The sequence below is a fragment of the Panthera pardus genome, unplaced genomic scaffold (genome assembly GCF_024362965.1).
Source record: "Panthera pardus isolate Hobbes unplaced genomic scaffold, ASM2436296v1 HiC_scaffold_26, whole genome shotgun sequence".
Lineage (NCBI taxonomy): Eukaryota > Metazoa > Chordata > Mammalia > Carnivora > Felidae > Panthera > Panthera pardus.
This window is the reverse complement of record NW_026526832.1, coordinates 20,305,285-20,332,354: the sequence shown is the minus strand read 5'-3', so window position 1 is coordinate 20,332,354 and position 27,070 is coordinate 20,305,285. Positions and strand designations below refer to the sequence as shown.

Genomic DNA, 27,070 nt, shown 5'->3' with positions numbered 1-27,070 from the left:
ACTCGTTTCTGACATACATAATAAATTTGTATTGCTTCAGACACTGAATTTGTGGGAATCTGTTAGAGCAGCAATAGGAAAGAATTCCAAGTAGGCTCCATGCACAGCACAGAGCCTGACACGGGGCTAGATCCCATGATCCTGGGATCATGACCTGAGCCGAAATCAAGAGTTGGACGCTCAACTGACCCCACATCCTCTTGTATTTTTATGGAGAAATGATCCAAAGTAAAATTATATAGAATGGAATATTAGCCCTAAAAAAGAATGCAACCTTGCCATCTGCAACCATACGGTTGCAGCCAGAGAGTACTATGCTAAGCAAAATAAGTCAGAGAAAGACAAATACTGCATGATTTCACTCATATGTGGGATTTAACAAACGAAACAAATGAGCAAAGGGAAAAAAAGAGAGAGGCAAACCAAGAAACAGATTCTTAATTACAGAGAACTGATGGTTACCAAAAGGGGGTAAGTGGGAGAATGGGTTAAATAGGTGATGGGGATTAAGGAATGTACTTGTGATGAGCACTGGGTGATGTATGCAAGTGCTGAATCACTATATTGTACACCTGAAACTAATATTACACTGTATGTTAGCTAAACTCAAATAAGTTAAAATAAAAATAAAATAAGAAAATAAACTCAAACAAAATTCAAGCAAAAACTTTAAAAAAAAAGTGAAATCAACGGGCACTAGTGGCCATTTATGGAATAGTCCAGTCATACTCTTTTAAGAATTTCCAACTGAACAGGTCCATATTGCACTCCACCAAGGATATTCCTACCCTGGGGATGACACAGACCAGCTCCTCTTCTCCCTTTTTCCTAGTCACTTCACTACTTCACGCTCTCCTGCATAACACTGATGACATGACATACTGAGCACAAGTCATCACGAGAGGAGTCCCGACAGGGGGTCTTTCAAACTGGACTACAGATCGAAAGTAAGGAACACTGGGAAATTCCTATGCAAAAATTCAGTTTGTTCTGGGCATTACTCTAACTCCTTTCTAGCATTGAAGGGTCACCTTTGCCCTGCTCTCATACAAACGTGTTGCTCTAAGTAGTAACCAAGCTATTCTGGAGGTCAGCACTGGGTCCATATCTGTTAGTTGCAACTTCCAAACTTCTTTAAAAACACCTTGCTCTTTCTTCCTTTCTCTTTCATATTCATGCTGCACTTCAGACCACATGTCACTTCAAACCATATTAAACCACTTCAAAATACGCCTCTTTAATTGCTTACTCCTCCTTATCCACATCTTCCAAACCTTGTCCAATATCTTAGAGAAGTTTTCTCTTTAGCTCTAAAAATAAAAAAACCATCCCTTAATAATTATTAACCGTAATAGCAGTACACAGGAAACACATGTATCCAGGAAAAGGCATAAGTTTTAAAGTAATATCAAATACAATAAAGAATTAGTGCTTTATTATTTTTTAAATGTTTATTTTTCAGAGAAAGATAGAACATGAACGAGGGAGGGGCAGAGAGAGGGAGACACAGAATCTGAAGCAGGCTTCGGGCTCTGAGCTGTCAGCACAGAGCCCGATTCTGGGAGCTGTGAGATCATGACCTGAGCTTAAGTAGGACGCTTAACTGACTGAGCCACGCAGGCGCCCCAAGAATTGGTACTTTAATAATATCCAGTGGCTCCTTCATGTATCCCTCTAATTGTGCTAGCTTTCCCTCAGTATTTATTTCCTTCTTTTTAAAATAACTTGTGTACATTTAACTTTATCAATTCATACACTAAATATTAGTAAATTTAATTTCTTTCCTTTTATATATTTTTTCACGATAAGTGCACTCTTTAATCCCTATCACCTATTTCACCCATCCCTTCTACCATCTCCCCTCTGGTAACCATCAGTTTGTTTTCTATAGTTATGAGTCTGTTTCTTGGTTTGTCGCTTTTTTCTTTTGGTTGTTTGTTCTTTTTTAACTAAAAAAAATTTTTTAAATCTTTATTTATTTTTGAGAGAGAGCACAAGCAGGGGAGGGGCAGAGAGACAGGGAGACACAGAATCTGAAGCAGGCTCCAGGCTCCGCGCTGTCAGCACAGAGCCTGACACGGGGCTCAAACCCACAAACCATGAGTCATAACCTGAGCTGAAGTCGGCACACTTAACCAACTGGGCCACCCAGGCGCCCGTTTGTTCTGTTCCCTAAATTCCACATGAGTGAGTTCATATGGTATCTTTCTCTGACTTATTTCACTTAGCATTATACTCTCTAGCACTACTCACGTTATTGCAAGTGGTTAAGATTTTATTCTTTACGGTTGAATAATATTCCATCACTATTTCATTCTTAGTTACTAGTATTAAAACTTTTTTTTATGTCTAATTTTCAGTGAAACCATACTGCATTTGGACTACATTAGGGGCTATATACAGTCTTGGAATCCACAAGCATAATTAAAGAGAGTGTGGAGTGCCTGCCTAACTTAGGAGTGCATTAAAAAAAAAAAAAAAGAGGTTGGGGCACCTGGGTGGCTCAGCTGAGCCTCCAACTTCGGCTCAGGTCTTGATCTCTCAGTTTGAGAGTTTGAGCCCCACATCGGGCTCACTGCTGTCAGCCTGTCAGGGCAGAGCTTGCTTGGGATCCTCTGTCCTCCTCTCTCTGCCCCTCCCCAACTTGTGCTCTCCAAAAAAAAAAAAAAAAAGAATACTACCATGACATAAAATGACCAACATGGTTTAATTTTATTGTTCATTACCTTTGATTATCACTGCATGCTAAGGCAGTTTTAGACTCTTGAGATCCCTCAAAATCTAAGCCAGATAAAGGTAAGGGATTTGGAGAATGAGAGAGTAGTCACAGAGAGAGACAGATGGTCACAGGCTGGTGGAAAGGTTCAGCTGCTGAGAGGTTACTAGGGATTTTAACTTTTATTTTTTAAACTTTATTTGAGAGAGAGAAAGAGAACATGATTGGGGGAGAGGCAAAGAGAGAATCCCAATCAGGCTCTGTGCTATTAGCACAGATCCCAACATAGGGCTTATGTTGAGGATGGTCTATATTTGACAAGGAGGCGGGGACCCTTCTGGATTAGGGAACTAATACACATGGCCAAAGCAGGACCCAAGAGACAATGCACCATATCTAGCTGGACTGGGATTCCCACAGCAGTATTGAGAAGTGATTCCAGGCATTAGAATCAGCTGGGGAGGCTCAAATATACTCACAGATGTCTGGGCGACATACAACCTAGAACCACAGGATCAGAATTTAAGGGGGCTGGGCCTCAGAATCTGCAGTTTTTAGAAAGGAGACTGAAACAGATAGCAAACAAGTGGGCATGTGGGAGCCACTGATTTGGAGAACCCACTGATGGTGCAGTGGATTAGGAGAGGGACCGTCGCGGTAGCCAAGCCTCTTGCTTCCTCTTTCTTTCCCTCTATCCTGCAGTTCTTTAAGGGAGAGGAAGAGAAAGCGCAGAAAATAGCAGCTTTACACTGGTCTGAAAGGCAAGCAAGATGTTAAAGAAAACTGTGTGGATGACACAAGCACCAGAGTCAGGTGATCTTTGGCTCTGTCTGCATTTTTCCTTTAAGCAATCCAAATCAGCAAAGACAAAGGACCTGAGAGTTAAAAGACTTGGGTTCAAACATCAAGTTCATCATTTACTAGCTGTATGAACAAGTCTCTTAGAGCATTTTGGCATTCTTATAAAGATAGAAGTAAAAGTGATATAATAATTATAAACGTATCTGTAAGTCACAGGGCTACAACCAAATAAATTAAGATAGAAGCCAGCCAGCCATCTCCTTAACCCCCATGCCTCTGCCTCACTAATGATATACTTCCCTTCTCTGCTTTCCCACCTTTTAAAATCTGTACCATCTGTATTTACCAGTCTTCTTTCTTTATGTTTTGCATCATGGCCCCAACCTTTTCCACAAGGCGTTATCAAGAGATTCCATCTGTAATGATCTTTCTCTCCCCCGCCAATTTTGATCCTTATTATTTACTACTTTGTTCTTTAATCACTGCATTCCCCCAACTAAAGAGTTTGCTCTTCCAACATCATCTCACAATCATTCATTGATTCAGCAACACCAAAAAATCACTGTGGCCTGCCATGCACTGTTCTAGGCACTTGGACTGAACAAAAAGATAAAAATCCTGGTCTTTGTGGTGCTTATATTCTACAGCAGCAGGGGATTATATATATCAGGAAGAATATCGTAGGAAGAATCACTTCCTCCTCAGTAGAGATAAATGAAGAAGTGAAAATAGGTCTGGCATAAAAAGAACTTTGCCCGTAGGGTGGAAATTCCAGTGGGAGGGGAACAGGGAATAGAACAGGGTAGAGTGGATGAGAGTGGGGATGGACTGACTAGGAATGCAGGGTGGGAGGGACAGGGTGGAAAAACAGCCGAAAAACAAGAAACATAAATATATGTAAAAAAAGTAAGTTAGGAGGTAAGTGCTAAGCAAAAAGAAAATAGAGCAGGTGCCAGGGCTCGGGCATGGGTTGCATTTTTAAAGACCAACTATTTGAGACAAGAGGTTGGTGCTCATTAGCTTATGGATCAAACCATTTTTTAATGTTTTAAAATGTTTATTTATTCTTGAGGGAGAGGGAGAGACAGAGTGTGAGTGGGGGAGGGGCAGAGAGAGAGGGAGACAGATTCTGAAGCAGGCTCCAGGCTCTGAGCTGTCAGCACAGAGCCAGACACGGGGCATGCCGTGAGATCATGACCTGAACTGAACTCGGACACTTAATGGACTCAGCCACCCAGGCGCCCCATGGGTCAAACCATTTTAAACTCTTACCACTAATCTGCCTTTGCTGCACACACACCCATATACATATACACAAAACACCTCCTCCAAATCAATAAAGACAAAAAACGAAGGGGAAAATAAGGGTACAAACATATCTTGAAACGAATTCAAGCCATAGTAGAGACAAAAAAAAAAAAAAAAAAAGAACCAAGAGAAAATAAGTGTATAAATGTATCTTGAATTCAAACCACAGGCAACTAAATTAAGTTGGTAGCCACAAGGTAGCTTTGCTTTTGGAATCTAGCCGTATCCATTACCAAATCTGGACAGCTTACTCCATAGCAGTTAGGTGAACTTTAGCCTATATCAACTGTGCCAGCAAAAGCATAAGCCTTTGTCCTACTTCTTAATCATCCCAATAACTTAACTCAAAAGATACCTATAAGACCTAAAACTACAGCAGTGGAGAGAGTTGGATTACAAGGACACAAATTTCAATACAAAAATGTTACTTGGGTTATACAATCAAAAGCTTTTCTCAATATTCAACCCTGGGGGAAGACATAGGATTAAGGAGGTGAATCAAATTTGTTTATTTATTTATTTTGTAAATGTTTATTTATTTTAGAGAGAGAGAGCTCGAGTGAGCGAGCAGGGGAGGAGTAGAGAGAGAGGGAGACACAGAATCGGAAGCAGGCTCCAGGCTCTGAGCTGTCAGCACGGGGCCTGACACTAGGCTCAAACTCTTTAACCCACGAGATCATGACCTGAGCCAAAGTCGGACACTTAACCAACTGAGCCACCAGGCGCCCTGGGAAGTGAGTCAAATTTAAATACACATCTTCTACTACAGTATTTGCCTCTAATTCATTTCCTGTGAAATTATTTTACCACTTACATATTAGAAATCGAGACGGAGGGGCGCCTGGGTGGCTCAGTCGGTTAAGCGGCTGACTTTGGCTCAGGTCATGATCTCACGGTCCCTGAGTTCGAGCCCCGCGTCGGGCTCTGTGCTGACAGCTCAAAGCCTGGAGCCTGTTTCAGATTCTGTGTCTCCCTCTCTCTGGCCCTCCCCCGTTCATGCTTTGTCTCTCTCTGTCTCAAAAATAAATAAACGTTAAAAAAAAAAAAAAAAATCGACACTGAGGAGTAGGAATTAAATAAAATATCTTGGTCAAGTTGTGGCTTGAATTTCACAGTCATATTCATAATTACAGAATTTGTGGAGGAAGAATGGGTTAGAACTTTGAGGATTAGAAATCAGTTTCAAGAAAATTTACCCATCCACCAGTAAATGTTATAATCATTAAACATTTGTTAATGACCATGGCACAGACTTTCATTTAGACTCAGTATTATGTTGAGTCTAAATGGCAATCCAGGTCGCAGGCAATTTTGAATTCACTTTCTAGACATGTTTTCAAAATTCCTAAGTTGCTATTCAAAGGGGTAATAACTATAATAAGCCACATTTTCTTATTGGTGAAAACAATGCAAAATATATAAACATTTATATGGGTATATATATTTCTATACAAAAAATATAGAAAAGTTAAGCTTGTCATTTATTCTCAGATATACAGAATCATAGTTCTTTAGGGCAGGAAAGAGTTAATAGCAGCATGTACTGAGAATTAATGAAAAATTGCTTTTAACCTAAAATAACTCCTTTGAAGTTCTCAAAAGTATTACTCTCCATTTCACAAATGAGAAAACAGACATAGAAATTAATTGTCCCAGGTCACTAAAGAATAAAAGGCAGAGCCAGATTCAAGCCTAAAAGACTCCAAATTTAAATGCTTTGAATTGCTCTTTCATGGTATTTCTAATGTCTAAGAAAATCCAAAAGTCTCATTCATTTCACAGGTGAGGAAAATAAAGCTCGGTTACACTAAGATATTTGTTCAAAGTTACACAGCTAGTTAGTGACCAGAAATCACACGACCTGACCACCACCTCAGTGTTACACAAGCTGCTAATCCATAAGAAGTACCTTAAAACCAATGAGGAGGCTAGTTCAAACATACATATTTGATTTCCAGAAAGCCTTAAGCCACAAATGTGGAAAAGAAAACAAGACAAAACTGTAAGGTAACATGTCCAAATGCTAACAATTACTGTATGTATTAAGAGAATGGGTGACTCTTTTTTCTTAACCCTTCCCCAAACTTTACATTTCAATTTTTTGTAATATAATTATTTGTATATACACACACAGCAGTCCGGGGGAGACTAAAATCACACGTTGAAATAAGAAGGCAGAAAAAGACTGAATCATCCAAAATTAATCCCTTACAGCAGACCCCAGCCACGTCTACAAAAAGCATACTATTTCGGTGGTCCAGGAGGAAGGCATATTACGAGTTAAAATTCAAACTAGCCGGTATTAAGTGTAACATGCAATAAAAAGTCACTTTTCACCTTACAGATTTGAGATGGGAGGAAAATGCTTGATTTTCCCTAGGCACCCACTTTAACCCTTTCACTGCCAGTCTGAAAAGAAAAAAGATAATATAGCTAACGCAAGCCTAACTGGGTACCATCAGAAACAAAATTAGAACAGTTCTTAAAATTATCTAACATTTTATTCCTTAAGGTACACGTATCTTATTTTGTCGACACTCCGCCCCCAGTGTGTCCACAGGCAGGACAGTGGTATTTGAGTATTTTTTTAAAAAATGTTTCTTCTGGTAAACTGCAGAACCTTCCCTTGAAATTTAATATACTATACATTCACACCGGGATTATTGGAACTGCAAGAGTCGAGCTCTCTATTGAAATGTGGTAATAGGGGCACACACACAAAAAAAAGGTTTTGTGGGAAAGCAGCGGGGAGTGGCAGTAATTTGCAAAGCTGGTTAATACCACCTAAGAAGCTTTTAAGACAGCTCTTGTTAAGAGTAAGGTGCGGTGGGGCCACAAACATGTGACGGATTTGGATTGCTCCAGTCCTCCTGGAACTCCTGATCTAGAAGGGACAGGTCCGAGGCCATCGTAAAAGAAAAGAAGATGGGCGTGAGCACAGAAGTGCCACGAGAATTGCGGAAGGTGCCAGACCCGGGAGACAGGACTCAGAAACGTTAGGGGTTACGGAGCCTGAAATCGCTGCAGGGCATGGGAGCAGCGAGAGAAGAGGTGTCAGTGTGCGCAAGGACACAGGAAGGGGGTCCAAGAGGGGCATCCTTTCCCTGCAGCCAGGACAGAGTTTCCCAGGCGGGGCTGGAAGGCGACAGCGAAAGGGAGACGCGCCTCCCCAAGAGTTCTGCCTGAGGCTGCGGGGTGCTCCCACCCAGGTCTCACCTGGGCAGCGGAGCGTCCTGGAGGCAGTGAAGCGACGGAGACTGCCTATCGCCCGGGAGGCCACCATCTTGAGCTGAAGAGGACGAGTGGAAAGCACTCAGGTGGGGGCTGCGGGTGGAGGATTTTTCTCCTTCAGCCTGGCCCCAGCCAGGCGCCCGACATACTGCCTGACTAAAACCCCCAATGTCGAATTGCCCTGGCTCCTTGCCGTGCCGTTCGCTTCCAGCTAACAGGGCGGGGAGGACTCTTTCTCCGCTAGAAGGAAGGAGGCCCATAGAGGAGGAGGCGCAGTGCCCGCTTTTCCATACAGGCGGCCAGTGGGCAGCCCGCGGAGTTCGCTGGCGGGAGTGAGGGGTCCTTTTGGGCAGGAACCGCCCCTTGGTCACGTCTAGTCCAGGCATTTGGGTTAAAACCTTGCTTGCCCGCAGCGGGAGCCGGAGAGGACTGAGGCTAAGGTGAGTCGAGGCGTGCGCTTGGCTTTCCGCCTGGTCTTTCCCAGCGGCGACATCTGTCTTTTCTTTCCCGTCTACTGCATCAGTAGCCGCGGCCGCCTCCCTTCTCGCGGGGAGTGGAGTTCCAGGGAGCGAAAGGAGGCCCCTCGGACAGGGTCTCCAGGACCAGTGCAATAAGGACAGTAACTGGGACTTGCTCGAAGTCGGTAGTTCTGAGTAGCGGTGTCATCTGTGTCTTTAAACTTATCACCGCAAGTTAACGAATTCTTTGCTCGTGTGTCGGCATAAAGCGCTGGGCTATGTTGCGTTGTGTGTTTTTGTTTCATCCGTCTTGCCTGTAGCCAGGTCAGCGGCAATAGAAATTTAGAACGGGGAGTTGGGATTACCTTGCACCAGCTACCTGGAGCGGGGCTTGGTCACGTGACCTTTCGGGCCTCCAGTGTGGGAGGAGTAGAGCTATTCTTCTATCCTGCTGGGAGAGCCAGGGCTCCAGAGGATTTTCTAACGTAGGAGGGGCCTGGCCATCATCTGGTCATTTATCCACTTTATCGATGAAGCCCGTGAATCAGCGTCAGCGGGCTCATCCATGGCCACAGGTGGTGGAAATAGCACTAGAGCCGCTCTACTAACTTCTAGTCACGAGCTCTACATTGCATAATAGTTTTTTGTGTGTTGAAAAGAAGGGTTCGAGGCCTTAATGCGATTGATTCCAAAACGAAATAACGTTAATTTGCAAAAAGGATTCTTGATGATCTCCAGAAGCCCTCCAGCTCATAAGATTTTTTTTTTACAGTTAAAAGCTTGTCTCCTGCCGTCGTAATGCTATCTTCTGCATATAATTACGTTTAGCCACATTATTTAGATAAACGGTGGCAAATTCTTATATTAAGGGCTAGATAGTAAATAGTTTAAGTTTTGCAGACCCATATTGATCTCTCATATATTCGTTGTTTCGTTTTCTTCAGTTCTACAATTCTTTAAAAATATAAAAACTCTTCTTAGCTAAAGGCCTGTGGACTGTAGTTTGCCATCCCCTTTTGGCTCTTGACTTTTTTGTTCCTTGTACTCTCAAAATCATAAATTCCATCAGAGCAGAAATGTTATGCTTATTGTGGCTTACATAGAGAGGAACTAAGTGTATTTCTACCACCATCCATTAATATTAATAACAAACATCTTTGACCCTTACTGTGCGTATCAGGCACCGTTCTAATTGCTTGTCTGTATTAATTTAGTTATTCCTGACAGCAACCCTATGAGGTATGTACTGGAATTATCTACATCTTACTCTAAGAAAGATTAACTTGCTTGAGGTCAGAAAACTAGGGTGGAGCCAGGATTTGGCTTTAGGCTGATTTTAGAGTCTGTGCCTTCCCATTATATTGTCTTTTTTTTTTTTCTCTATTTCATTTCATTTTTTATTTTATTTATTTCTTAAATTTTATTTTTTAATTTACATCCAAATTAGTTAGCATATAGTGCAACAATGATTTCAGGAGTAGATTCCTTAATGCCCCTTGCCCATTTAGCCCACCCCCCCCCAACCTCTCCAGTAACGCTCTGTTTGTTCTCCATATTTAAGAGTCTCATGTTTTGTCCCCTTCCCTGTTTTTATTTTTCTTCCCTTCCCTTATGTTCATCTGTCCTGTGTCTTAAAGTCCTTATATGAATGAAGTCGTATGATATTTGTCTTTCTCTGACTAATTTCGCTTAGTATAATACCCTCTAATTCTATCCACGTAGTTGCAAATGACAAGATTTCATTCTTTTTGATTGCCGAGTGATACTCCATTGTATATATATATACTACATCTTTATCCATTCATCCATTGATGGACATTTGGGCTCTTTCCATACTTTGGCTATTGTCAATAGTGCTTTGGCTATTGTCAATGCACATGGGGGTGCATGTGTCCCTTTGAAACAGCATACCTATATCCCTTGGATAAATACCTAATAGTGCAATTGCTGGGTCGTAGGGTAGTTCTATTTTTAATTTTTTGAGGAACCTCCGTACTGTTTTCCAGAGCGGCTGCACCAGCTTGCATTCCCACCAGAAACGCAGAAGAGATCCCCTTTCTCCGCATCCTCACCAGCATCTGTTGCCTGAGTTGTTAATGTTAGCCATTCTGACAGGTGTGAGGTGGTATCTCGTTGTGGATTTGATTTGTATTTCCCTGATGATGAGTGATGTGGAGCATGTTCTCATGTGTCGGTTGGCTATCTGGACGTCTTCTTTGGAGAAGTGTCTATTCCTGTCTTTTGCCCATTTCTTCACTGGATTATTTGTTTTTTGGGTGTTGAGTTTGATAAGTTCTTTATGGATTTTGGATACTAACCCTTTATCTGATGTGTCGTTTGCAAATATCTTCTCCCATTCTGCCAGTTGCCTTTTAGTTTTGCTGATTGTTTCCTTTGTTGTGCAGAAGGTTTTTATTTTGGTGAGGTCCCTGTAGTTCATTTTTGCTTTTGTTTCCCTTGCCTCCGGAGACGTGTTGAGTAAGAAGTTGCTGCGGCCAAGGTCAAAGAGGTTTTTGCCTGTTTTCTCCTCTAGGATTTTGATGGCTTCCTATCTTACATTTAGGTCTTTTCATCCATTTTGAGTTTATTTTTGGGTATGGTGTAAGAAAGTGGTCCAGGTTCATTTTTCTGCCTGTCGCTGTCCACTTTTCCCAGCATCGCTTGCTGAAGAAACTGTCTTTATTCCATTGGCTCTTCTTTCCTGCTTTGTCAAAGATTAGTTGGCCATACGTTTGTGGGTCCATTTCTGGGTTCTCTATTCTGTTCCATTGATCTGAGTGTCTGTTTTTGTGCCACCATCATATTGTCTTAATGACACTGTAACAGTGAACTGTTAAGCCGCTCCATTTGGCTTTCATTACTTACCTAGGGTGTTTTTCCTTTTCTTTACACCCAGGTGCCTGTAACTTCATGCATCTTTCTGTAGTTCCACACCCTGCTCTAGACTACTCTGCTGAGTTTCCACGCTTCCCAAATTCTTGAGTTCAAATGTCTCTTTCCTAAAGGTTAGAGCAAATGACAGTAAAGGTCAGCCTTCCATAGGGTAGTTTGCTTTGTCTCTTTTTTTAAAATATATTTTTAATTATTGATTTCATAATATTAAGTATTTTTCAGAAACTACAGAGAATAAAATAAATATACCTATAATTCCACTACCCAGAGATAACTACTGTTTAACATTTTGCAATGTATTTTTCTGGACATTTTTTATGCATTTGTGTACTTACATATATATAAATATTAATTTATGTAGACTTTAAAACTAGAATTAAACTGTACATAAAAAGTAAAATGCTCATTGTAACAAAATTTTTTTGAGAAGACAGAAGAATATAAAATGAAAGCCCTTTATTCATTCCGTGTGTAGACTCGTAGCTTTATGGACTTGTTTCTCCCTCTGCAATAAGTGGGTGTCTTACTGTATATATTGTTCTGCGCGTTGCTTTTTCATTTAATGTATATTGTGGACATCTTTCCACTGTCAGTATTTACATGTATACTGTGTTTCATTTTTCTTTCCAAACTGCTGTGCAGTGTTCCATGGTATGTCTGTAGTGTATTTAACCATTTCCTACTGGTGTGCTTTTACATTAGTTCCAGTGTTCCACTGAGGCAAACGGTGCTACAATGAACATCTTGACTCTTTCTGTAGGCCAGAGATCTGTGTATGCTACATATACGTCTTGAGTATTTCTACAGGTTAAAGACCAATTCGAGGATTCGCAATTCAGATTTTGTCAGATGACTAAAAAGTGCCTTCCAAAAAGGCCTTAGCAGTTTACACCACTACCAACTGTATATGGAAGTGCTCAAATGGATCCGTTCTTACTAGAGTTATGTATTAGCCATATTTTTAATTTTTGCCAATCTTACAACCCCACAATGATACCTTGTTTTGATTTTAAAAATATTTTTATTGTTAGTGAGGTTGAACATTTAATATTTTGTTTATTTGACATTTTTACTTCTGTGAATTGTTCATTTGTTTTTGTCTTTTTAGTGGTGTATCAGTAAGGAGGCTTTTAGTTTCAAAGAACAAAATTAAACTCAGCTTGGGTTATTAAAGGGGATTTACTGACTAATAGCTGAAAAGCACAAAGGGAGGATGGACTTCAGATATGATGCAGTTTTCCTTTTTTCTAGTTTCCTTTTCTGAAAGTCTCGGCTCTGTCCTCTTTTGGGGGTCAGCTCTCTATGCTTAGACTAACTTTTTTCATGTTTACAAACTGTGGTAGCTGTGCCAAGCTGCAGAAGGAAAGATTTATATTCCAGAATTCCAGGCAGAAGATTTGCATGTCAGACTGACTAGATTATCCCTAAGTCAATACCATGCACAATTGTTTTAGGCCTTGGTTATCCGAACCAATGATCTTGACAAAGAAAATGAAATTATTCTAATTGGTTTAAACCCTGGAGTTGGGCTGGATTCAATCCCATGTAAACGACATATGGCAACTGCATACCGGGGTGAAATGGGTATTTGGGTGAAAACCACAGATTCCATTGTATATTATTTCTCTTTTTTCTGTCATTTGTAACAGTTCTTTATGGATTATGGATACTAACCCTTTGTTTTACTTAAACCTTTGTTTTATGTGTTACAAATATTTTTTCTGAATCTATTGTTCGCCTTTTAACTTTCTTTTAGTATCTTTTGCTGTGTAGATATTTACATGTTAATTTAATCATATCCATTAGTTTCTCTTTTCCTTTATGCCTTCGGGATTTTATGACATATGTTGGAAGGCTTGCCCCATATAAGATTACGAAAATATTCTCTGACACTTTTTTCTAGTACTTTTATAGTTAACTTATGAATAATTAGATTAATCTGTCTGGACTTGATTTGTGCATGTATGAGTTATGGGCCTAAAGTTTTTTCCAAATGATTAGCCATTTTCCCCAACAAATCCATTGAATAATTCATCTTTCTCTTGTTTATTTCAAATGTTATCTTCATTACATACTTAATTCTTTTGCACTTGAGTGTGCTTCTGAACTTGCTACATCCTGTTCTATTGACTAGTTTTATTGGCTCCTGTGGCAGCGTTGCACTATTAGTTCCTCGTGTTGTTTTTTAATTATTTTTTTAATGTTTATTTTATTTTATTTTATTTTTTTAATTTTTTTTAACGTTTATTTATTTTTGAGACAGAGAGAGACAGCGCATGAACGGGGGAGGGTCAGAGAGAGGGAGACACAGAATCTGAAACAGGCTCCAGGCTCTGAGCCGTCAGCACAGAGCCCGACGCGGGGCTCGAACTCACAGACCGCGAGATCATGACCTGAGCCTAAGTCGGCCGCTCACCGACTGAGCCACCCAGGCGCCCCAATGTTTATTTTATTTTTGAGAGAGAGAGCGCGCGAGCGTGATTGGGGGAGGGGGAGACACAGAATCTGAAGCAGGCTCCAGGCTCTGAGCTGTCAGCACAGAGCCCGACGCAGGGCTCAAACTCATGAACAGCAAGATCATGACCTGAGCTGAAGTTGGATGCTTAACTGACTGAGCCACCCAAGTGCCCCAGTTCCTGGTATTTCTATAGAAAGTTTTGGTATCTATTGGAGCAAGGTCCCCCACACCCACTCCTTTTTCTTTATCGACATTTGCTTGATTATTTTTATGATGCTTAAGATGAACTTAAGGGAATTTGTATCCAGGACTCATGTGGCATCATGGGTAGCTTCTGGAAACAGTGGTGCTCATCTCATGGGCCACTTTGTCTCTCCCTGGCCAAAGTCTTTTGAGCATCCCTAGGCTGGTGAGCCTGGAGTTTGGATTCCTTCATCTCTTTTCAATCCATATATTTGGAAAAATGTAATTTTTTTTCTTTATTGAAGTCATAGGGCATCCTCTTTTTAGTCTGTAAAGACCCAAGAGAAGTTAAACAAGACTTTTATATTTTCTATTGTATTTTTGTAACAAATTACCCCAAAATTTAGCAGATTAAAACAAAAATTTATTATTTCATACAGTTTTTGGGGGGTGACTTAGTTCAGTGGTTCTGACTTAATTTCTCATGAGGTTGCAATCAGAATGTTGCCCAGAGCTGTCATCATCTGAGAGCTTGCCTGTACTTGAGGGTCCACGTCCAAGCTCATGTGACTGTTGGCAGGAGGTGGCAGTTCCTCACCATGTGAATCCTTTCACAGGTGTTGGCTCGAGATGTGCCAGCTGGCTTCCCCCCTGAGTGAGGGATCACAAGGACCAAGAGCAAAGTTGCAGTGTTTCTTATAGCCTGATCTCAGAAATGACACAGTCACTTGTGTTGTATTCTTTTGTTTACATGGGCCACCTGCTGTATGATGTGGGAGGCAACTGTACAAGGATGGGAATACCAAAAGGTGGAGGTTATTGGGAGCCGTCTTGGAGGCTGGCTACCACAGTCTTCATAGGCAAATCTCACCAGCTTTTTTTTTTTTTTTTTTAAGTTAAAACATGTTTCAAAATTGAGAAATTATAAAAGACGGACAAATGACAAGTCTTCCTTACACCTTGCCCCCTACTTACTCAGTTTCTTTCCTCTTTTTTTATTTTTTAGGTTATTTACTTATTTTGAGAGAGAGGTGGGGAGGGGCAGAGAAAGAGGGAGAGAGAATCCCAAGCAGGCTCCACACTGTCAACACAGTGACACTCACAAACCGTGCCCAGCGAACTCACAAACCGTGAGATCGTGACCTGAGCTGAAATCAAGAGTCGGACACTTAACCAACTAAGCCACCTAGGCACTCCTCAGTTTTCTTCCTTTTTAATGTGTTTTTCTACTTTCAGGGATATTTTTACACAGATACAAGGAAATAACATACATTATTTTTTTCTCTTTTTAACATGAACAATACCTGCTGTCCCCTATTTTATACTTTTTCCATTTAATACAGGTTACCAATATACTGTGTGGTACATAACCATTTCCTTATCTTTCATAGCTGCATAATATTTCACTGGGTGGTGGTGGTTTGGTTTACTTAACCACTTCCCTATTGACTCTTCTGATCTTTCACTGTTACACGCAGTAATGAAATGCCTCCTGTCTCATGTGTACCTAACGTCCTTGAAATAGATTCATGGAAGTGGAATTGCTGGGTCAAAAGTTCTAGGCAACTGTAGTTGTGACAGTGAATTGCCAAATTGCCCTCTGTAGGGATTGCCCCAGTTTGCCCTCTCTACAGTAGTATGGAGAGCTCCTGCTTGTGCATACTCTTAACAGATAGTGTATCAAACCTTCCAGCCTTTGCCAGTTTCACAGGTCAAATATTCTGTCTCTATGGTTTCAATTTGCCTTTCCCTTAGGAACTTCTCTTCATGTATCTAAGAGCCATTTGTATTTCTGTTTTTATGAATAGTGTGTGCATATCTTTTGTCCATTTTTCTTACTGATTTGTAGGAATTCATTTTTGAAGAATTTAGGGAAGCAGTGTATTTTAAATATTTTTAATATGTAGGGTCTTTTCATTTTTTTGTTATTTTGAAACAATAATGAGCTTATTAAAAATATAAGTGCAGGGGCACCTGGGTGGCTCCGTTAAGCTTCCGACTCTTGGTTTTTGCTCAGATCAGGATTTGTGGGTTCAAGCCCTGCACTGGGCTCCTTGCTGACAGCAAGGAGCCTGCTTGGGAGTCTCTCCTCTCTCTGCCCTTCCCCAGCTCACTCACGCTCTCTCTCACTCTCTCTCTCTCTCTCTCACACACACACACACACAAAATAAACTTAAAAAAAAAGTCGCAAGTACAATACATGACCTTTTTTTTCTTACAGCAGTTGATAGTAAGTTGTTGACATGACACTACACCATTCCTAAATTCTTTAGTGTGCATTTCTTCACATACAAACATTGCACAAGGCATTATATCTAATCACAGCATAACCTTCAAAGTCAACAAATTAACATTGGTGGCTTCATGGTCATGTCCAGCAATCTCTCTATTCCTTTGACCCAAGAGAAGGATGTAACCTCTGGAGCTAGACTGCCTGGCTTCAGATCCCAGCTCTGCCCCTTACCTGCTGTGCATCTTTGGGCAAATCACTCAGTCCCCGTGTGCTTCAGTTTTCTCGTCCCTACAAAGAGTGTAATAATAATGCTTAAAGTAGTGGTTTACGCACTGTGAAAGCCATGTCAATGTAGCTATATTATCAGAGGAAGGATAGTTTGTAATACAGTAATTTTATAGTACTTTATAGCCACCATGGATAAGATGAGATCATAGACTATAAGCCACAAAATTGTTCAAGTAACCCAGGGTATATTTTTGGTTTCCTCTTTTTAGATTTCACAATGACTTCCATCTTGACTTACACGCTTAAAAATCTTCCCAGTACATCAAAATGGGCCCTCAGATTTTGTAAGTATTTCTTCTTTCTTTTTAAGATTAGAGTTGGATTTATAAGTAATTTACACAGACATTGAATTGTTCTGCTTTTTGTAAACAGTCTGTTTTTATCTTCCAGCTTTAAGACCTCTAAGCTGTTCCTCCCAGCTACGAGCTGCCCCAGGTACAGTAATTTATAAAATAAACACTTCTGGTTTAAAAGTTAGATTTTTAGATTTGTGAATTATGAATAAAAACCAGGACTAATTTGCCAATTCTCTCTTTTTTCTGAGCAACAGGAACATCACGATTGCCTTCACATTAAAACAATATAGGGCTAGCCAGTAATAACGTTACATGGTGTAGGGTTGCCAGGAGGCTACTGATGGACTCACGGCAGTTCTGTGTACCTTGCTGGTCAGTGTAGTCGGCTGTCAGTCCTGGAGATGATTAGGATACAGACATTTTGAGACAAAGTTCGCTTTTTTACATTTGCGGTTAATGATGGGCTTCTCTGTCAATCCACATGTGGGAGAGGACCCATTCCTGAAATAGGGGTGATTGGGGAAGTCGTTAATAAAAGAATGTTGTTTAGTCGGGAAATGTGTTGAATTTATATGGTCATGTAGACCCTTGGTAAGCCCAGTGTAGGTATGTAAATCTGCTGTAGGTATGTATCTTCAATGACCAGAGCTTAAAAACAGTCTGACGTGTTCATGCCATTATTCTCTTTGCCCGGATCCTATACTGACCTATGATTTAACGATTTTGGTTTTATTATGCTATTTCTACTTCGACGATAGCTTAATAGAAAAGCATCTTACCAGGATTCAGAAGACCTTTACTCTGTTCCATCCAGTTCTGTCTCAGGTCACTGTGACCTTGAACTGGTCATTTTACTTCCCTGTGCTTTAATTTCTTTGTCTAAAAAAGAATAACAGTTGTAGTCTTGTTAGAGTCTCAGATAGTTATGAAGGTATCTCAAAGCACTTTGAAAACTAAATATAAGTGAAAAATGGTATTTTTAGATACATATATATTTTTACAATTTTTTAAAATTTTTTTTTTAAGCTTTTGTTTTTTTTTAAATTTATTTGAGAGACACAGACAGCAGGAGTGGGGGAGGGACAGAAAGAGTGAGAAAGAGAATCCCAAGCAGGCTCCATACTGCTGGTGCAGAGCCCCACATGAGGCTCGAAACCACAAAACCACGAGGTCATGACCTGAGCCAAAACCAAGAGTTGGATGTTTAAATGACTGAGCCACCCAGGCACCCCTATATTTTTACAATTAAAAAAAATTTTTTTAAAGCAGGATCCCTGCGCAACATGGGGCTTGAACTCATAACCCTGAGATCAAGAGTTGCATGCTCCACTGGCTGAGCAGCCAGGCACCCTGATATTTTTATATTTTACATATAGTATATTCTCAGAGGTCTATTGCCTAATCCCATCTAGCGAAGTTTAATGTTGTCATATAACAAATAGATTTCTTCTAGCCTCTAAAGTCTAGCTAGAGTATCGATTTGTTTTAGTCTCATGAAGAATAATTCCTTTCTGTCTCATTTACCTTTTCCCTAATTCAGATGTTTGCCCTGATGCCTTTGCTATGCAGTCACATAAATAGACCTGATTCTTGCCAACTGGGAGAAGGTCAAACCGAATACCAACAGAGGGAAAGCATTTACCCAGCATTTAGACTATTTTTCTTTATATTTGTTTCTGTCTCCACAACTGTATTGCAAGCCCTTGTGAGACCTGAACCTTTTTACATCCCTGGTGTCTAACAGTGATTTCTCTTTTTTTTTTTTTATAATTTAACTTTATTTTTTATTTTTTAAAATTTACATCCAAATTAGTATACAGTGAAGCGATGATTTCAGGAGTAGATTCCTTAATGCCCCTTACCCATTTAGCCCATCCCCCCTCCCACAACCCCTCCAGCAACCCTCGGTTTGTTCTCCATATTTATGAGTCTCTTTTGTTTTGTCCCCCTCCCTGTTTTTATATTATTTTTGTTTCCCTTCCCCTTATGTTCATCTGTTTTGTCTCAAAGTCCTCATATGAGTGAAGTCATATGATTTTTGTCTTTCTCTGACTCATTTCACTTAGCATAATACCCTCCAGTTCCATCCACGGAGTTGGAAATGGCAAGATTTCATTCTTTTTGATTGCCGAGTAATACTCCATTGTATTACACCATACCACATCTTCTTTATCCATTCATCCATCGATGGACTTTTGGGCTCTTTCCATACTTTGGCTATTGTCGATAGCACTGCTATAAACATGGGGGTGCATGTGTCCCTTCGAAACAGCACACGTGTATCCCATGGATAAATACCTAGTAGTGTAATTGCTGGGTCCTAGGGTAGTTCTGTTTTTAATTTTTTGAGGAACCTCCGTACTGTTTTCCAGAGCTTCTGCACCAGCTTGCATTCCCACCAGCAACACAGAAGAGATCCTCTTTCTCCGCATCCTCACCAACATCTGTTGTTGCCTGAGTTGTTAATGTTAGTCATTCTGACAGGTGTGAGGTGGTAGCTCATTGTGGTTTTGATTTGTATTTCCCTGATGATGAGTGATGTTGAGCGTTTTTTCCTGTGTCGGTTGGCCATCTGGGTGTCTTTGGAGAAGTGTCTATTCTTGTCTTTTGCCCATTTCTTCACTGGATTATTTGTTTTTTGGGTGTTGAGTTTGATAAGTTCTTTATGGATTTTGGATACTAACCCTTTATCTGATGTGTCGTTTGCAAATATCTTCTCCCATTCTGCCAGTTGCCATTTAGTTTTGCCGATTGTTTCCTTTGCTGTGCAGAAGGTTTTTATTTTGGTGAGGTCCCTGTAGTTCATTTTTGCTTTTGTTTCCCTTGCCTCCGGAGACGTGTTGAGTAAGAAGTTGCTGCGGCCAAGGTCAAAGAGGTTTTTGCCTGTTTTCTCCTCTAGGATTTTGATGGCTTCCTATCTTACATTTAGGTCTTTTCATCCATTTTGAGTTTATTTTTGGGTATGGTGTAAGAAAGTGGTCCAGGTTCATTTTTCTGCCTGTCGCTGTCCACTTTTCCCAGCATCACTTGCTGAAGAAACTGTCTTTATTCCATTGGCTCTTCTTTCCTGCTTTGTCAAAGATTAGTTGGCCATACGTTTGTGGATCCATTTCTGGGTTCTCTATCCTGTTCCATTGATCTGAGTGTCTGTTTTTGTGCCATAACAGTGATTTCTGTTGATGCTGATCATGTACAGGAAGGCACATGATAAGACAAAGGAATGTGACCAGCTGGTGGGGGTGGGGGTGGGAGGCATATGCTGAACAGGTTTTAGGTTGCAGTAATTTTATAACTTACTCCTCTTGAAGCTCATGTGAATGTCCTTACTTGACAACTCTTAGGATGAAGGATTTAGAGTAGAGGGATACAGAATTTGTTGGTGTTTTCAGTCATTAGACTGGAGATTATGGGCTGGTTCAGTGTTTATATCTATATATGTTATGTGTCTATATACACACATGTGTATACCACTGGGATAATATGTAACATATCTGCTTTGACTTTAATTATATATGTAAAATATAGAATGAGTATCAGCCATAAAATCCTAGGTTTTGGAGTTGGGAGGAGACTTTTGAGGCCATCTAGTTCAGCAAATAGTAAAGTTTTGGCAGGGCAGGGACTTGAACCCAGATATTTTAATCCCCAACTCAGTTTCTTAGAATACATTGTGGAATACATAAAAAGGAGCCTTTGAGAAAATTCTGATGTGGTTGGGAGCCAGTGTGCACAAGAAACAGAATGAGAGACCATTGGGTGACTTCAGTACATAATGAGTAGCAAATATTATTTTTAAATGTGGCTTGTAACATTAGTTTAATTGCTTTATAATATGCCAAATTGTTTTGAATAGCCAATTTTTTCCTCAGAGGTTGCCAGAAGTTCAGAGGCAAAAACTATAGGTAACCTTAGTTATCAGGGACAGGTTTCCTAGGAGGTGGAATGTGAACCAGCCTTGAGGGATAAGTAAGAATTAGCAGAGGCCACTCGGATGGGAGGGTACATGAATGAAGGCAGGGAGGTTGAAATGAGCCCACGAGCAGTGTGAGGGACTGGGGCTCACTCTTCTTGTTACGTGTTGAATAGGGGAAAATGCTTTGGGAGAGTTGAGGTGGAACCTAGTGAAGCCAGGAATTCATTAGAAGAGTTAGGAATTTGAATTGTATCTGGAAGTGTGTAAAAGGGACATGTGGTCAGTGGAAGGACACGATGGCATGTCATCTGACTTCCCCTTATTTCTTTATTGTCTCCAAGGTCAGTCACGAGTAATCTGCACATCTTCCAATTTCATGGCCTCTTTCCAGTCCTCATTCTCCTTGAGTATTGAATCATTTGACCATCTTGTGCTCCTTGATTCTCTCCTGCTTTTGCTGTCAGGCATTGATCTCTACTGAGTCTCCTGCTGTCTCTCAAGTTCACCTTCTGTCCCACACCTTCCCCCTGCCCTCTGAATGTAGGGAGGTCAACAGATCCAAGTCCTTAATTGTGAGTAATGGACCCGCTCAAGTGAAGGATAAGAGGGCTTGAGTGTGCTGCAGCTGGGAAGGCGGTAGGAACCAGGAAGCCCTAGGGACCAGCTACTCTGTCTTCTCCTGGACATGTGGTGTCTTCTTTCCTGGCTTTTCTCTTCTTTCTTTACATCCTTCTTCACTCTGCCTGCTGGCTTTGCTCACTCGAGGCTTTTGCTTCCCCATAACTGGCTTACAAGTGACTTCAGTTTACCAGTACCCTGGTTTTCCCTCAGCATCCTTTCAGCTTCCACTAATCAGTATTTGTCTTCGTGCTTCTTTGCATAGATTCCTAAGAGAGAGAATCTGACTGGCACAGCTTATCACTTACAGGTGGGTGACATGGGTTACTGGCTGGCCACTCTCTGGATTGTCCTTTGGTGGTCCAGGACCCACCTGGAATCTAATCAGCTTTGGCCGTGGGCTCAGGGATGAGGTGTCTGTGGCTGCCCAGCTCCCTTTAGAGGGGGGATGGGTGAGCTGCTGCTGTCAAACCTGCCTCTTGTTCTTCCGTGTTCCGAACCGCAAGTACTTCATGGGTCTCCCATCTACACCCCATTTGTCTTCAGAGCTTTACCTCGTCAAGCGGACATACCCACCTGGGTGTCTCTCTGTCACTTCGAAGTCAGCATATTTAGGAGTGAAGTCATTTTTCTTCCCAAACCAGTTGTTACTCTGTGTAGAATAGTTAGGTTTTCTTAGTCTCTAAACTTCCTTTATAATCCTGTTGTCCGTTCTTTCCATATCTGATTGGTCACCGGGATGCCTCGTCTTCCTTGATAAAATCTCTTGTCTTGGTCCCTTCCTTCCATTCATACACTGAGACTGCCTGTATCCTGGCTTTTAGCACCACATGCTTGAGTCTGCCAGAGTCTCCTTGCTGATCTCCCTGTGCCTTTGTGTCCTGCACCAGCACACCTCTGTTACAGCTGACAGGGGAATCTGTACCCCATTTTATCGTGGTTCTTAGCTCTGACCACTGTTTCCTTCAAGTTGATTGTGGATATTTATCATAAATAGTTCTCTATGATATCAGTAGGCGTGGTCAGGTCAGAAGACTGTACATAACACATAAGTGTATGCATGTATGTAACTTCAAAGAGAAAAAAGTTTGAAAGTTATACGCCAAATTAGCAGTATCTCCTTCAAAGGAAATGATAGGACAGGGGAGGGCATCAAGAGGGAAATTTAGTTTTACTCTCCATCTTTTAGAGTTGTGTGTTTTTGTTTTTGTGTCTTTGCCACAAGCATGTATTCATGTTTTTTTTTTTTTAATTAAAAAATTAGAGAAAGGTTGCTCTTTTTAAAAATTTTTTTTAACCTTTATTTATTTTTGAGACAGAGAGAGACAGAGCATGAATGGGGGAGGGGCAGAAAGAGAGGGAGACACAGAATCGGAAGCAGGCTCCGGGCTCTGAGCCACCAGCCCAGAGCCCGACGCGGGGCTCGAGCTCACGGACCACAAGATCCTGACCTGAGCCGAAGTCGGACGCTTAACCGACTGAGCCACCCAGGCGCCCCCGGGTTGCTCTTTTTTAATTGAAGTATAATTAACTCTGTTATATTAGGGTCAGGTGTGCAACGTGATGATTCGGCAGTTCTGTACTTAGTGCTCATCAAGATAAGTGTATGCTTAATCCCTTTCGTCTACTTTACCCATTTCCCCCACCTACCTCCCCTCTGGCAACCCACCAGTTCTCTGTATTTAAGAGTCTGTTTTTTTGTTTGTCTCTTCTTGTCTTTGTTCATTCGTTTTGTTTCTTAAATTCCACATATGAGTGAAATAATATGGTATTTGTCTTTCTCTGACTTACTTCACTTGGCATTATACCCTCTAGGTTCATCCATGTCACAGATGCCAAGATATCATTCTTTTTTTATGGCTGAGTAATATTTGATTGAGTGCGTGTATGTATGTGTACACATCACATCTTTATTCATTCATCTATGGGTGGGCGCTTGGGTTGCTTCCATATTTTGGCTATTCTCAGTAATGCTGCAGTATACACAGGGGTGTGTATATCTTTTTGAATTAGTGTTTTTGTATTCTTTGGGTACGTACCCAGAAGTGGAATTCCTAGGTCATATGGTATGTCTTGTCTTTTCTTTTTTCTTTTCTTTTCTTCTTTTCTTCATTGCTTGTTTATTTTTGAGAGAGAGAGACAGAGTGTGAGTGGGGAGGGGCAGAGAGAGAGGGAGATACAGAATCCAAAGCAGGCTCTAGGCTCCAAGCTGTCAGCACAGAGTCCGATGCAGGGTTCAGACTCGCGAATCGTGAAATCATGACCTGAGCCGAAGTTGGGCACATAACTGACTGAGCCACCCAGGTGACCCTAGATCATACGGTATTTCTGTTTTTAATTTTTTGAAGAACCTCCATAATATTTTCCACATTGGCTGCACCAATTTGTGTTTTTTCCCAGTAGTGCACAAGGGTTCCTTTTTCTCCACATCTTCATTAACACTTGTTATTTCTTGTCTTTTTGATTTTAGCCATTCTGACAGGTGTAAGGTGATCTCATTGTAGTTTTGATTTGCATTTGCCTGATGATTAGTGGTGTTGAGCATCTTTTCATGTGTCCGTTGGCCATTTGTATGTCTTCTTTGGAAAAATGTTCAGACACTCTATCATTTTTAATCAGATTATTTGGGTTTTTTTGGTGTTGAGTTGTATAAATTCTTTATATATTTTGGATATTAACCTCTTACCAGATATATCATTTGCAAATATCTTCTTCCATTCAGTAAGTTGCCTTGTTTCGTTGATGTTTTCTTTTGCTGTGTAAAAACTTTTGATTTTGATGTAGTCCCAATAGTTTATTTTTGCTTTTGTCTCCCTTGCCTCAGGAGACGTATCTAGAAACGTACCGCTACAGCCGATATCAAAGAAATTACTTCTTGTGCTCTCTTCTAGGAACTTCATGGTTTCGGGTCTCACATTTAGGTCTTTAACTCATCAAAGTTTATTTTTGTGTGTGGTGTAAGAAAAAGTAGTCCAGTTTCAATTCTTTGCATGTCGCTGTTTGATTTTCCCAACACCGTTTGTTGAAGAAACTGTCTTTTCCCCATTGTATATTCTTGCCTCCATTGTCATAGATTAATTGACCATATAAGCATGGGTTTATTTCTGGGCTCTCTGTTGTGTTCTATGGGATCTGAGTCTATTTTTGTGCCAGTCCTATACTGGCACGAAGGTTGCTCTTTTGATGTTGGAAAGAAACTATATAAATTGAGTCAAACAGAATCAGGAGGCATTCTAGGTTTTTGCAGAATGGCAATAATCACCAACCAAATGGCTTTTATTTCTACATAAAAATAAGAATACTAAGCTATGTGAAGAGTAGATATCGTTTATTGAGACTCCTTTTTTTTTTTTTGAGATTTTTATTTTTTAAAGTAATCTCTATACCCAATGTGGGGCTCAAACTTAACAACCCTGATATCAAGAGTTGCATGCTCTCAGTTGCAGGACTAAGCCATCCAGGCACCCCGGGACTTCTAATATTAAGGGAAGACCTGTGACACATTGGCTGCTCTCAATGTGATTGTCAAACACTTGATAAAAAGAAACAATTTCGTTAATGGCATGAATACTCTCATTAATGAATATACCATTATTAGGTATAATCTCTGTATTTACCTTAAATATCGTTTGGAAACTTGTAAATGCTAGTCAGTTTCTTAGCCTTTTTTAAAAATTTTTAATTGAACTGGTTTGGTAAGTGGCAAATGCAGCTTGGCATTGAATGTTGTAATTCTTAGAATGTCTATTTTTGAAAAGGTAAAAAGTCATCTGACTTCATATATTTGAATTAATAGTTCTTTGAACTTTACCTTAAAGCCGCCCAGACCAAGTCAAAGAAAACCTTAGCCAAACCCAATATAAGGAATATTGTGGTGGTGGAGGGTGTTCGCATTCCATTTTTGCAGTCGGGCACTTCGTAAGTATTAAATGATTGTGTTCTCTTCTTTTTTTCTTTTTTCTTTTCCAGCTTTATTCAGGGTATCACTGGCAAATAAAAATTGTATATATTTAGGTTGTACGACATGATTTTTTATGGTATACAATGTGATGATTTCATATGTGTATACGTTGTGAAATGATTACTAAAATCCGGTTAATTAACACGTAACTTTATTTATTTCTTCTTTTAAGACACTTTCAGAAGTGGTCTTTGCAAATGTAACCCAGTCGGTAATACTGTCGCTAGTGGGTTAATGTACGCATAGCATTCTTTATGAAATTAATACAGAATAAGGCCAGTGGTAAAATAAAATGGCAAAATTTGTTTTTCATCCTTTCTCATGAACAAGCCTAGTATAGTTTTAGATTGAACCAGACCAATTTTGAAAACCTAGTGTGGATCCAGATGCCTTGGTTCCAGCAGAGGTATGCTTTCCTTGTCTGGAGATAAGTACCTTGTTTCTGTCCTTGTTCAGAAGTTTGAATACCGAGGCTGTGGGCCAGTGGGTATTCAGAAGGGCCTTTAATTCATTGCTTTGGCTTCCTGATCAGAATTGCAGTTGACAGGCTGGTCGAAATCCCAGCATAGCACAACCCCAAGTGAATAGAACCAGAATGATCCTAGATGAGCACAGAAATCTCCCAGAACCAAACTGCTGTTCTCCTTAGACTTGTCTGCTGCTTTGTATCCCCAAGTGGGGCCTAGTCTGTCCAAAAGCTGATAATGGGCTTTGGTAACTAGGTTCAAACTAAGTGAAACACTAGTTCTGTTTTGTTTAGGTTGTTTTGATACTCATATTTTGAACAAGCAGTCACTAACTTACTGCACTGGGGAATGTTGGGCATCTGCTAAGAGGAGTGAGGCCTATCAATATATACTAATATAGAAAGTTTCTGAGGATGTGTTAAGTGTAAAGAGCAAGGCGCAGAGCAGTGTGTTTGTCAAAGATGCATACCTTTGTGTGTGTGTACATACACAAACAGTACACGTTCTTTTTTAAACATATGGTTTAGAACCTGGAGAGTATTTTCTTACAGAATTAATGCTGTAAGTGAGTGGTGGTGAAGATTCTTCACTCACCCTCTTGTCTCAGCATCGTAAAGCCATTTTTCTCTGTAATCTTTTCCTCTACTGACAAGAGCAGTAAAAGTAAGAATCTCAAGCTGTAGCAGCAGGAAACTGAGGACAGGAGAGCCTCGTACTTCGCAGCAGCAGGGTAGAAAAAGAAAGTTCTGTCAAGAGTAGAAAGTTCTAGGCTAGGAAGACAATTCTTTTTTTGTAAGGGTTGCTTATATACTATGTAGGTATTTGTTTCCAGCTGTTTTACTAGTTATTAAGAAATTTGAACACGTTCAGCTATCTCATTTACTTACGTTATTTAAACACTTTCTTTGGTAATTAGTATTTGCCTAAAGTTTGATTTGAGATATTCAGCACATTGGTATGGGGTTCCTTTTGTTGTTAGTGGTTGTGTTTTAGTTTAATTCAGGATCTTAACTGACTGAGATGACAAAGTACGTGGGCAACTTAGTGGTACAGAGAAGAGATAAACTTGGAATAACATAAGAAATTAAAGTTGATAGAAAAGAAGGAAAAAATTTCAAGGTAATATTTATGTAAAGAACAAAAGTGGCAATATAGGGAGAAGAATTTATAAAGAAGACAAATAATCAAGTCATGAGATTGATGTTATGATTGAGGTGACAAATAGGTCTTCTATATATAATAGATGA

The 27,070-nt window shown here is 40.4% G+C and overlaps 2 protein-coding genes across 5 annotated transcripts in view; one reads left to right on the top strand and one right to left on the bottom strand.

The window, feature by feature from the left end:
• HADHA (hydroxyacyl-CoA dehydrogenase trifunctional multienzyme complex subunit alpha) overlaps window positions 1–8,154 on the bottom strand; it is a 49,048-nt gene extending 40,894 nt beyond the window's left edge. Inside the window, exon 1 of the mRNA XM_019449966.2 lies at window positions 8,042–8,154. Within this exon, the coding sequence (XP_019305511.2) occupies window positions 8,042–8,108 (67 nt within the window). The 5' untranslated portion in view covers window positions 8,109–8,154. The remainder of the gene's footprint in view (window positions 1–8,041) is intronic.
• HADHB (hydroxyacyl-CoA dehydrogenase trifunctional multienzyme complex subunit beta) overlaps window positions 8,047–27,070 on the top strand; it is a 40,821-nt gene continuing 21,797 nt past the window's right edge. For 2 of the 4 annotated variants that reach the window (XM_053891076.1, XM_019449978.2), the window contains exons 1-4: window positions 8,292–8,496; window positions 16,778–16,852; window positions 16,959–17,003; window positions 25,214–25,313. In XM_053891076.1, coding sequence (XP_053747051.1) covers window positions 16,786–16,852; window positions 16,959–17,003; window positions 25,214–25,313 — 212 coding nt within the window. In that variant the 5' untranslated portion in view covers window positions 8,292–8,496; window positions 16,778–16,785. Of the gene's footprint in view, window positions 8,143–8,291; window positions 8,497–8,672; window positions 8,696–16,777; window positions 16,853–16,958; window positions 17,004–25,213; window positions 25,314–27,070 lie in introns of those variants that run through there. The other 2 variants (XM_019449989.2, XM_053891075.1) reach the window with 2 other exon arrangements.